At 43.9% G+C, this 12,979-nt stretch overlaps 1 protein-coding gene across 1 annotated transcript in view; it reads left to right on the top strand.

Annotated features, from left to right (window-relative positions):
• Window positions 1-12,979, top strand: part of LOC144681633 (uncharacterized) — a 34,376-nt gene that overhangs the window by 9,606 nt on the left and 11,791 nt on the right. The window contains exons 2-3 of the mRNA XM_078543407.1: window positions 509-575; window positions 10,956-11,071. Coding sequence (XP_078399533.1) covers window positions 509-575; window positions 10,956-11,071 — 183 coding nt within the window. The remainder of the gene's footprint in view (window positions 1-508; window positions 576-10,955; window positions 11,072-12,979) is intronic.

Here is a 12,979-nt window from a genome sequence, read left to right as displayed (position 1 = left end):
CACTGAGGCCTGTTGGAGCCTGACGTGGAAATGATAAAAAGGGGACCCCGCTGGTTTAGGGCAGGTATCCTCCCTGCCGGCTGAGTTGAGTAGGTGAAAGGACGGAAGGGCAGACCCTGGCAGCTCAAGGCAGTTAGGTGACCTGAGCAATTCAATTGCTAATTTCCACTGGGAGCATAAGATTAAAATCACCCCCATAAACCAATGACAAAAAGAGAATCGAGGGTTCAAGTTTATCATTAGCTTCAGCCATTCAGCAAACGGGCTATAACTTGGCATTTTCTTGTGGTGATAAAAACCTACCTTCCTGTGCATCATTGCCCTATAATTACACCTACATAACAGATTTCCTCTATGAAATTTTGCTCGAAGTATCTGTAATGAGTAAGTTGCAGCTTGTATTCATTGTATTGTACCACTAAGAGGTGTTTGCATTATACTTGTGGCTGTCATTTGAGCACATTTGTTTATAATAAGATCTTTATTCAACATCATTTTTCTTTGTTAGTTGCAGCTTTAAACATAGAATGCGATTTTGGTCTAAGTGGAGTGTCCTGCAGAGAGAACAACACCACGTAAGTAATTAATAACAATTGCTTGTCAGGAAAGATTTAAATCATCTTTTGGCTGTTTGAATATTCCTCATGTTATTATGCCAGAGAATTGGATAAAATCTAAAAAAAAACTGAGGTAAGGAAATAGGTAATTAAATTAATGAGATAAAATTATTAACAAAAAATGCGTTTAATCAGCAAATCATATTAAATGAAGTTAATAAATTAGGACATGAAACTCATCGATTAATAAGTAGTAATAATTAATAAACATGCAGACTTCAGGAATGAAGAGTAACTTTGGAGAGATTGGAGCCTAACACCCATGTACACACAGGGCTGGATTTTACACCAGCCCCCAGCTTCACCAGGTGCGTTTTTGACAGGGGGGGTGGGAGTTATTTTTAAAAACGGCCTTCTGAATCTCACCTGCCTGCCCACACCAACCATTTATAGTGTTGGCAACATATTATTTGGGTCAATGTGGCTGTTAACAAGCTCAATTGCCTGTAAATTATTGTTTTAATAATGGTGGTTATTCAGAAACATACAGGGTTAAGTAAAGCAGAAAAAGAAAGCTTACGACAGTCACAAAAAGCTTAACACTGTAGAAAGCCTAGAAGAGTATAGTAAATACAGCGGTGAAATAGAAAAGGAAATTAGGAAAGCAAAGAGAGGGTACGAAAAAATATTGGCAGGTAAAATCAAAGAAAACCCAAAGATGAATGGCCTCTTTCTGTGCTGTATCTTTTCTAGGGTTCTATGGTCTATATTTCAAAGTCAAGATGGTGAGTGGTTTAGAGGGGAATTTCCAGATGGTCATGTTCCCATGCATCTGCTGTCCTTGTCATTCTAGATCAGGGGTGGGGAACTTTATTCTTATCATGGGTCATACACATGTAGACACATCAGTCACAGACAACACACCCATAAAAATCAACTTTATGTATTTTTTCAGAGAGAATACAGAAACGTTTAATTCACCCACCATTTTAATGCGATGGCTGCATTTGAACATTAAATTGTTAAATATTATTATAGTAATTTAGCTGACACTTTTATCCAAAGCAAATTCAGAACAATGATGATAAATGCTATTTTGAAGGCGCTACAGTCTTGGATTGTTTCTGAGGCTGCTGAAGGAATTCAGGGAGGAGATAGCAGATGTTCTGAGGATGATTTTTCAATCTTCACTAGATACAGGGGAGGTACCGGAGGACTGGGGAAATGCAAACATAGTTCCATTGTTTAAAAAGGGATCAAAGGAAATGCCAAACAATTATAGGCCAGTTAGTCTTACATCGGTGGTGAGCAAATTAGTAGAATCAATCCTGAGAGATAAGATTAACTGTCATGTGGAAAGGCATGGACTTTGAAAGGCATGAAAGGATGGTCAGCATGGATTTGTTAAAGGAAGTTCTTGCCTCACAAATTTGATTGAATTCTTTGAGGAAGTGACAAGAAGAGTTGATGAAGGTAGTGCAGTGGATGTTGTGTACATGGATTTTAGCAAGGCATTTGACAAGGTCCCACATGGAAGATTGGTCAGGAAAGTAAAAGCCCATGGGATTCAGGGTAATATGGCAAACTGGATAAAAGGTTGGCTTTGTAACAGGAAACAAAGGGTAATGGGCGATGGATGCCCTTGCGAATGGAAAGTTGTCTCAAGTGGTGTCCCACAGGGCTCGGTGTTGGGACCCTTGCTGTTTGTGTTACATATTAACAATTTGGACGTGAACATTGGGAGCACGATTGGGAAATTTGCAGATGACACAAAGATTGGCCGAGTAGTGGATAGTGTAAAGGGTAGCCATAATCTCCAAAATGATATAGATGGGTTGGTGGAGTGGGCGGTAAAGTGGCAGATGGATTTTAACATAGAGAAGTGTGAGGCCATACATTTAGGCAGGTCAAACAGTTACAGGGATTACAAAATAAATGGGAATATACTAAGAGGGGTAGATGAAGTGAGAGATCTTGGCATACAAGTACACAGGTCCCTGAAGGCAGCAGTTCAAGTAGACAAGGTTGTAAAGAAGGCATATGGAATGCTCTCCTTCATTGGCAGAGGTATAGAATATAAAAGTAAGGATAGAATGTTGGAATTGTATAAAACACTGGTGAGGCCACAACTGGAGTACTGTGTGCAGTTCTGGTCACCACATCACAGGAAGGACATAATAGCTCTGGAGAGAGTGCAGAGGAGGTTTACAAGAATGTTGCCAGGGTTAGAAAAGTGTAGCTACAAGGAGAGATTGGATAGGTTGGGGTTATTTTCCTTAGAACAAAGAAGTCTGAGAGATGACTTGATTGAGGTGTACAAAATTATGAGGGGAATAGATAGAGTGGACAGGATAAAATTGTTTCCCTTGGTGGAGAATTCTAGAACCAGGGGACATAGATTCAAGATAAGTGGCAGCAAGTGTAGGGGGGATCATGAGGGAGAACTTTTTTACGCAGAGGGTAGTGTGTGTCTGGAATTCGCTGCCGAAGCTGGTGGTAGGGGTAGAAACTCTAAACTCTTTTAAAATGTACCTGGATCTGCACCTTAAGTGCTGTAAGCTGCAGGGCTTTGGGCCGGGTGCAGGAAGGTGGGATTAGAAAGGGCACCTGGGTGTCCTCGGGCTGGCATGGACAAGATGGGCCGAATGGCCTCCTTCTGTGCTGTAACTTTTCTATGGTTCTATGGTTCTACAGTCATAGGTCTATATTTTTAGAAACCTTGCTGCAGGCCAGATGAAATTGAGCAATGGACCGGATCCAGCCCACGAGCCGTGAGTTCCCCATCCCTGTTCCAGATGGTAGTGGTCGTGGGTTTGGAAGGTGCTGCCTAAGGAGCTTTGGTGAATTCCTGCTATGCATCTTGTAGATGGTATACACTACTGTCACTGTGCGTCGGTGGTGAAGGGAGTAAATATTTGTGGATGGGGTCCCAAACAAGTGAGCTGCTTTGCCCTGGACAGTGTCGAGCTTCTTGAGTGTTGATGGAGCTGCACTCATCCAGGCAAATGGAGAGTATTCTATCACACTTGTGCCTTGCAGATGGTGAACAGGCTTTGGGGAGTCAGGAGGTGAGTTAGTCAATGCAGAATTCATCAAACCGTAGAACTATAGAAAAGTTATAACACAGAAAGCGGCCATCCAGCCCATCATGTCTGTGCCAGCCGAAAAATAAAAAATAAAAAAAACAGTTGTCCATTTTAATCCCACCTTCCAGCACCCGGTCCATAGCCTTGCAAGTTACACTGCTTTAGGTGCAGATCCAAGTACCTTTTAAATGAGTTCAGGGTTTCTGCCTCCACCACCAAACAAGGCAATGAAGTCCAAACATCCACCACCCTCTAGGTGAAGAAGTTTTTCCTCATGTCTCCTCTAATCCTTCTACCAATCACCTTAAATCTGTGCCCCCTGGTAATTGACTTCTCTGCTAGGGGAAACAGGGCATCCCTGTCAACTGTATCTATGCCCCTCATAATTTTGTACACCTCAACCAGATCACCCCTTAGCCTCTTCTGTTCCGAGGAAAACAACTCCAGCCTATCCAATCTTTCCTTATAGCTGCAATTTCAAGCCCTGGAAACATTCTTGTAAATCTCCTCTGTACTCTCTCTAGAGAAATTATGTCCTTCCCGTAATGTAGCAACCAGAACTGCACACAACATTCCAGCTGTGGCCTAACCAGCATTTTGTACAGTTCCATCATTACATCCCTGCTTTTGTATTCTAGTCTCTGACCTGCTCTTGTAGCCACAGTATTTATACGGCTAGTTCAGTTCAGGTTCTGGTCAATGGTAACCCCCCATGATAGTGGGGGATTCAGCAACGGTAATGCCATTGAATGCCAAGAGGCGATGGTTCGATTCTCTCTTGTTGGAGATGGTCATTGCCTGGCAATTGTGTGGCACGCATGTTACTTAGCACTTGTCAGCCCAAGCTTGGATATTGTCCAGGTCGTACTGCATTTGGACATGGACTTCTTCAGTATCTGAGGGGTCACAAATGGTGCTGAACATTGTGCAATCATCAGCAAACATCCCCACTTCTGATCTTATGATGGAAGGAAGGACATTGATGAAGCAGCTGAAGATGGTTGGGTCTAGGACTTTACCCTGAGGAACTCCTGCAGTGATGTCCTGGAGCTGGGATGATTTGCCTCCAACAGCCACAACTGTTTTCCTTTGTGCTGGATATGACTCCAATCAGTGGAGAGTTTTCCCCCGATTCACAATGACTCCAGTTTTGCTAGGGCTCCTTGATGCCACACTCGGTCAAATGTTGCCTTGATGTCAAGGTCGGTCACTCTGACCTCACCGGGGGTGCAGTATGTTGTAATCCGCAGGAGGTTTCCTTGCCCATATTTAACCTGATGGCATGAGACATTATGGAGTCCGGAGTTGATATTGAGAACTCCCAGGGCAACTCCATCCTGGCTGTATACCACTGTGCCGCCATCTCTGCTGGGTCTGTCCTGCTGGTGGGATAGGTCATACCCAGGGATGGTGATGGTGGTATCTGGAAGATATGATTCTGTGTAGATGACTATGTCAGGCTATTGCTTGACTAGTCTGTGAGACAGCTCTCCCAATTTTGGCACAAGCCCCCAGATGTTAGTAAGGAGGACTTTGCAGGTTCGACAGGGCTGTGTGTGCCGTTGTTGTTTCCGGTACCTAAGTTGATGCCGAGTGATCCTTCCGGTTTCATTCCTTATAGACTTTGTAGCGCTTTAATAGGCCATTTCAGAGAGCAGTTATGAGTTGTTGGTCTGGATTGACTCACATGTAGGCCAGACCAGGTAAGGACAGCAGATTTCCTTCCCTAAAGGACGTTAGTGAACCAGATGGGTCTTTCTGACAATCAACAATGTTTTCATGGTCATCATCAGACTTTTAATTCCACATTTTTTCCTATCGAGTTCAAATGCCACCATCTGCTGTGGTGGGATTCGAACTTTGGACCCCGGAACATTACCCTGGATTACTAGTCCAGTGACAATACCACCACACCATTACCACATGTTTGTCTGCCCATTTTTGATGACTATTCACAACTAAATTTCCTGCCAATCGTATTATCATGTGGTGGGATGTAAAACTGGGCATAAATGAATGTAAATCAGAACAAAACAATCAGAATATGAGGAAAGTGCCAAATTCGCATCATAGATTTGTTCAACTATAAAAATTAAAGTTTCAGCATTCATGCACATTAGGCACAAAATTAAGAACATGCAATCTAGCTTTCAATTTTTAATGTGACTTATACTGATGTTTACAAATACATTCAAAGAAACAGAAAATGCAAAGCAGGTTTCAGTCAAGATAAATGTTAAAAATGGATCAAAATAACAATAAAACCTGAGAAAAATAACTTTGATATCAACCATACCAAATTGTCTTTAATTTTACACCTGTTTGGAACCAGTATACTTGCAGGAAAATTGAGTGTAGTGCTTTCTAATGATGAGTAGTTTATGTGTTTCTGTGTGTGCATATGTGTCTATCTGTGAAAACTGGGTAAAATCAGCATTGACTCACCCATAACATCCAGAAGTGGGCTGACAAGTGGCAAGTGACATTCACACAGTGCAGACCATTCTCAACAAGAGAGAATCTAACCATCTTCCCTTGATATTCAATGGCTTTGCCATCACTAAATCCCTCACTGTCTACGCCCTGGTGGTTACCATTGGCCAGAAACTTAACTGGAGCAGCCGTAGGAAAATATGTTGTGAAAAGGACATAAGGGGGTTGCACACAGATATAGGAGAGACGATGGCGTAGTGGTACCCTTGCGGAACGAGTAATCTAGAGACCCAGGGTAATATTCTGGGCCCGGGTTTGAATCCCGCCACGGCAGATGGTGGAATTTCCATTCCATAAAAAAAAAATCTGGAATTAAAAGTCCAATGATGACTATGAAACCATTGTCAATTGTTGTAAAAACCCATCTGGTTCTCGAATGCCCTTTAGGGAAGGAAATCTGTCGTCCTTACCTGGTCTGGCCTACATGTGACTCCAGACCCACAGCAATGTGGTTGACTATGAAATGGCCTAGCAAACCACTCAGTTGTAACAAGCCGCTACAAAGACACAAAAAAAAAGGAATGAAACCGGACGGACGGACCACTTGGCATCGACCTAGGCACTGGAAGTGACAACAGCAACCGCAGCCCTGTTGACCCTGCAAAGTCCTCCTTACTAACTTCTAGGGGCTAGTGCCAAAATTGAGAGAGCTGTATCACAGACTACTCAAGCAACAGCCTGACATAGTCATCCTCACAGAATCATACCTTACAGATAATGTCCCAGACACCACCATCACCATCCCTGGGTATGTCCTGTCCCACTGGCAGGACACACCCAGCAGAGGTGGTGGCACAGTGGTATACAGTCAGGAGGGAGTCACCCTGGGAGTCCTCAACATCGACTCTGGACTCCATGAAGTCTCATGGCATCAGGTCAAACATAGGCAAGGAAACCTCCTGCTGATTACCACCTACTACCCTCCCTCAGCTGATGAATCAGTGCTCCTCCATGCTGAACATCACTTGGAGGAAGCACTGAGGGTGGCAATGGCACAGAATGTACGATGTACTCTGGGTGGGGGACTTCAATGTCCATCGCCAAGAGTGGCTCAGTAGCCCAACTACAGACCGAGCTGGCTGAGTCCCAAATGACATAGTTGCTAGACTGGGTCTGCAGCAGGTGGTGAGGGAACCAACAAGAGGGAAAAACATACTTGACCTCATCCTCACCAACCTGCCTGCCGCAGATGCATCTTTCTATGATAGTATTAGTAGGAGTGACCACTGCACAGTCGTTGTGGAGATGAAGTCCCACCTTCACATTGAGGATACCCTCCACTGTGTTGTGTGGCACTACCACCGTGCTAAATGGGATAGATGTCGAACAGATCTAGCCACTCAAGACTGGGCATCCATGAAGCTCTGTGGGCCATCAGCAGCAGTGGAATTGTACTCGAACACAATCTGTAACCTCATGGCCTGGCACATCCCCAACTCTACCATTACCACCAAGCCAGGGGATCAACCCTAATTCAATGAAGAGTGTAGAAGGGCATGCCAGAAGCAGCACCAGGCATACCTAAAAATGAGGTGTCAACCTGGTGAAGCTATAACACAGGACTACTTGCATGCCAAACAGCATAAGCAGCAAGTGATAGACAGAGCTAAGCGATCCCACAATCAATGGATCAGATCTAAGCTCTGTAGTCCCGCCGCATCCAGCCGTGAATGGTAGTGGACAATTAAACAACTCACTGGAGGACGAGGCTCTACAAATATCTTCTTTCATAGTATGTGAGTGTTGCTGGAAAGGCCAACATTTGTTGTCCATCCCTAACTGCCCTTGAGAAGGTGATGATGAGCCACTTTCTTGAATTGTTGCGGTCCATGTGGTGTAAATACACCCACAATGCTGTTAGTAAGGGAATTCCAGGATTTTGACCCAGCGACAGTGAAGGAATGGTGTTATAGTTCCAAGTCAGGGTATGTGTGGCTTGGAGGGAACTTGCAAGTGGTGATGTTCTCATGCATCTGCTGCCATTGTCCTCCTAGGAGACGGGTCACGGGTACGGAATATACAGTTGAGGGAGACATGCAAACTTGCTGCAGTGCATCTTGTATACTGTACACATTGCTGCAACTGTGTGTCGGTGGTAGAGGAAGTGAATGTTTAAAGTGGTGGATGGGGTGTCAATCAATCGGGCTAGATGGTGTCAAGTTTCTTGAATGTTGTTGGGGTGTATTGGGGCATTACAAATTCCTGTAGAATGACACATTGTCTGGAGGGAGGAATAATACTGACTACATAAACAAAATATAGACTGGAATTATCCCTGAATTACACCAAGTGCATTTGGTGGGGATGGACAAACCTTTTTCCCCGCCAGCCGCAAGGGTGGGTTTTTGCACCTTATTGTCCGCTTCCCACCTCATTAATTATGCAGCCACAGGAAACATGCCACATCGCTGGCGGGCAGCCTTGGAATCGCCCACCATGCCGTTTCCTCACTCTGAGTACCATATCTAAACTGCAGCCGCACACACAGTTCTCAATGCTTGCAGCCCAGGACTGCTCCCAGTGAAAGCCAAGAAGAGTCCAGTGACCCATCACTGGAATGCCTTTTGGAGGCCCCCTATGATGTCCTCCACTCCCGTTCTGGCTGCAGGAGGTCCAGTAACCTCACCACTCCGGCTTGGTGGGCGATGGCAGTGGTGAACAGTGCAAATGCTGCACAGAAGAGGTTGGTCACCCAGTGCAGAAAGAGGATGAACGATCTCATCCGTGCTGCCAGGATAATTCAACCATCTCAGCGCTAAACTCACACACTCACAAAGCCATCTCACATTCATTGGCATCTCACTCACTGCCAGCTCAAGGGACAACACCACTCACTCTCTCACACACACCTTCACACCTCCATCTGGTCTCATCTCCTCCGGAGACTGCCTCCTCAGCCCTCACCCTCTTGAGGCCAGATCAACGTGTGCCCCCACACACACCCTGGGATACCCTCCTTTCCCAGTACAGCCCTCACCCTGCAGCCTCTTCCCTTGCCTGTAGTCACTTCTCCCACATCCCCAAGCAAGCCCTCGCCCTGCAGCCGTTCAAAAGCCACCCCCGCCTTAAAGCTGGTCTGGTAGGTAGAGACCTGCCTGTGAGCCCCCCTAAAAGCGATGTGGTGCTGCCTGCGAAGCCTGGCGCTGATGACCGTGAGCGCTGCCCAAAGCAAGGTAGGGAAACAAACCTTGAAGTCCCAAGTGAAGTGCATCTCGCCAGGTGCATGTCGCTTTTGTCGCTTATGCACTGTTGTGTGCAATCATGCCAACGTGAGCTCATGATCCAGCTTGGGGGGGATGATTTTTTAAATTATTCTTTCATGGGATGTGAGCATTGCTGCAAAGGCCAGCATTTGTTACCCATCCCTAAATGCCCTTGAAATTAGGGCAGTTAAGAGTGAGCCACATTGCTGTGGGCCTGGAGACACATATAGGCCAAACCAGGTGAGGACAGCAGATTTCCTTCTCTAAAGGGCATTAGTGAACCCGAAGGGTTTTTTTTTTAACAACAATTGATGACAGTTTCATGGTCACCATTCCCGAGACTAACTTTCAATTCATTAATTGAATTTAAATTCCACCAGCAGCTGTGTTGGAATTTGAACCCATGTCCCCACAGCATTAGCCTGGGCCTCTGGATTACTAGTCCAGTAACGTTACCGCGACACTATAATCTCCCCCAGGACCTACAATGAGATTCTAATGTATTGCAATTAGCTTCCTGATGCCTAGCGGCGGGAAACACAACCAACCATTGATGGGTGGAGCGGAGAACCACAAACTGGTTTTACGACAACGTGAAACCAATTTTTGTGATCTCCCGATATTTTCTGATCTCGTCTGCTATGATGCCTGCCACAAACAGGAGGGGAAAATCCCGGCTATGGTCTTACAACCTGGATTCTGAGAGGGTAAAATTTTGAAGGGACTCTTTGAAATGGTTCCAAAACTGCCACAAAACCATGTTTCACAATGGATTACATTCTTGGCTCAGAACCATTTTTAATGATCATTTAGGTCATTCACTGAATTATTTACGAAGCCAAAAGCTGTTCCAAATAGACTAAAGAAAAACACTAGGTTTTTTTCATCAACTCCCAGTGAAATCTTTCAACTGCTGGAAAGGGTACTTTTTATAGTGAAGGAATATCTACCCATTGTCATCAGACTGAACTTACATGGTTCAGGTAGAGTCACAGAGGAACTGGGCTCTGCCCCATATTTCAATCCTCCCTGGTGGAAATCAGACCTGTACCCTCTCCAAAACGCACTTACAGGGGTGGGAATTTGTTCTGACCCATCTTCAGGCCTGTAATGAGTAGGCTGCTGCAAAACAGTCCCGGCTAATGACACCTTTCAGGAACCCTAACGCAGATGGGAAGATGAAGTACAATACCATATCTCCAGTCAAGTCTGGATGCAATGGACCGTAGACCATCTGAAGCAATATTTCCACCGCCAAGATACATCTGGAGGTTATATTGCTGTATAACATGAAAAGGTCTTGCCGATTGTTGATATCTACTATATGGTGCACAATTCAGTCCCAGATTCACGAGCCCTTCAACAGCAGCTCGATCAACAAAGCTTTGATTGAAAATTTAGTGTTTCTTTGCACCAACATCAGTCCCAATCCTCCCTTAGGTCTGCACTCAACCCAAAAACAAAAATAGAACTTTCTGTAACAAATATCTTCCTGATCCATAGGTATCTTATGAAAGTCTATTGAATGTGCAATATATTTTAGCCCCACTGTCTCCATGTGTTTCCATCAGTGTTAATTCACTTTTTAATACTTTTCTTGTCTTCTTTTTCATCAGTCAAAAGATATTAATTGGAGTTGGAGTGGTCCTTTTAGTCGTTGCGGTTGTTGGGATCCTGTCATGCTGCTGCTGTGGTTGTAGCACCTGTTGCAGATCAGAATCACGTAGTCCAGGTAAGTAACTGTTGGATTTCAAGAAGTATTTCTGTGAACAAGTCACACAAAATGCAATGAGAGCTGTTTTCATCTTCCCACCACCCCACTGACGCAGTCAGTAGACAAGAATTTAGGTCCAACGCTCAGACAGATGGTGCCTTATTTCAATATTTAAGTCCAGGTCTTGAGCCTGTTGTAGGACCTGCAATTTTCTCCATATACCAATGGGCAGAGTGTGTGCTCTTCGCAATGTTACTAGACACTGAGTGGCCTAACCTTAAATAGACTAATGCACACTTCTCAGAAAACATATGAATGCTCCTCCTGTTCCCATAAGAATCTGCGGGTTTTCACACCCTTTCCTTCACAATTTCCTTCCTCTTTAGCTCATCACTTCTGACTCAACTCCTTGTTCCCCCGGCTAGAGAGCTGCTTTTGACTTCTCTGTTTCACTGCTCAAGGTCATGAAAATTGGTTGCACCTTGGACCTATTTCATTGTCCAAGCAATGGGCAGACACTGTTGGTACCGCAATGGAATTGGTCACCTGAAACTTCCCCCCAATGCCTTAGTCCTGTTTGCTGTACTCCAGAAAGTCAGGCAGTGGGTTGAACTGCAATAAGCCAGTTAAAATCACTGTGAGCACTGGGCCACCATCAAGTTTGAATAGGTTAACCCCGTGTAAGACAATAAAAGGACTGATACACAGTAGAGACATCAAGACAAACTGCTCAGTTAAAAACCATGCATCTTCTACTCAAGGACTAGTAAAAGTTCAATTCTTCTTTCAATATGCAGTGTTTCCTGCATAATTGCAAAGACTACACTTCAAAATAATTCATATAAAATGCCAAAGGACAGTTTTAAGAATAGCATCCAGCTGGGAAGTCCTGGTGTTCCAGTTAGATTAATTCTCAACCTTTTGTTGAATCTCAGTCATTTTCACAATTTACGGAGGTGTCAGCTCTGAGTTCTTGTTCCCAGCACCACCCAAAAGTCTGAACTGTTGCCCGTGACCTTGGAGCAAACAGCAGAGTTATTCACCCTGTCAGTCCCTGACTTCACTGCCACCACCTGACATGACACGAATGAGAACATTATACTATTGGAACAAGCTTGCATGCAAGCATAGATTATTTCCAGCTGCGCCTGAAAATAAGTCAATCAGACACGAATGTAGAATTTAAAGTGCAGGAGGTAATGATCCAATAGGAAAGCAAACAGAGCACTTGGATCAATGGCACAATGGCTGATTGCTGAAATGTAACAGAAAGGAACAATTTAAACAGCACATCAGTTCATTGTCTCCAAACTGCAATCTGATTAATTCATGTTGTTGTAACATCCTTCATGCATAAAAATGGAGATTTGATAAATATTAGAGGAAAGTTCCTGTTATTTTATGCTTGAATGTCATATCTTAAATTTCTTCATCCAACATCAGATGAATGAGTGGTCACCCCCACTACACATCAGATACATAAATACTGAATGGACATAGGAAGTGTCACTTGCTGTTTCTTTGATCTCATTAAGCTTACAACAATGTGGACAGAAACAAGATGGAGAATTCTGTTAGCAACCAAGAGCAATAACAGGCTTATCTGAGTCATATACAAATTTCACACTGTTAGAAAAACTGTCACTGGAATAGATTACATTATGAGTTTAATCTTAACACAAAGCACCTTGTGCTCTTCATTATTTGCTTCAACTATTGTATATTATATTATATTCATACCCATGGATAGTGTCAATGATGGCACCCAGTTCAATCATCAAATTAAAATATTTGAGATGTACAGATAACACAGAAAAAAAGGATTTGCGCTTATATGGTGCCAAATAACGTTTCTCAGAAATGTTAAAGAGCTTCACGTTAATTACTTTGAAGTGCAGTCATTGCTGCAACATTGGCAAACTGTTC

Source organism: Cetorhinus maximus, chromosome 6 (genome assembly GCF_964194155.1).
Source record: "Cetorhinus maximus chromosome 6, sCetMax3.hap1.1, whole genome shotgun sequence".
Lineage (NCBI taxonomy): Eukaryota > Metazoa > Chordata > Chondrichthyes > Lamniformes > Cetorhinidae > Cetorhinus > Cetorhinus maximus.
Note: the sequence above shows the minus strand (reverse complement) of the source record. Positions and strands in the feature narration are given on the sequence as shown.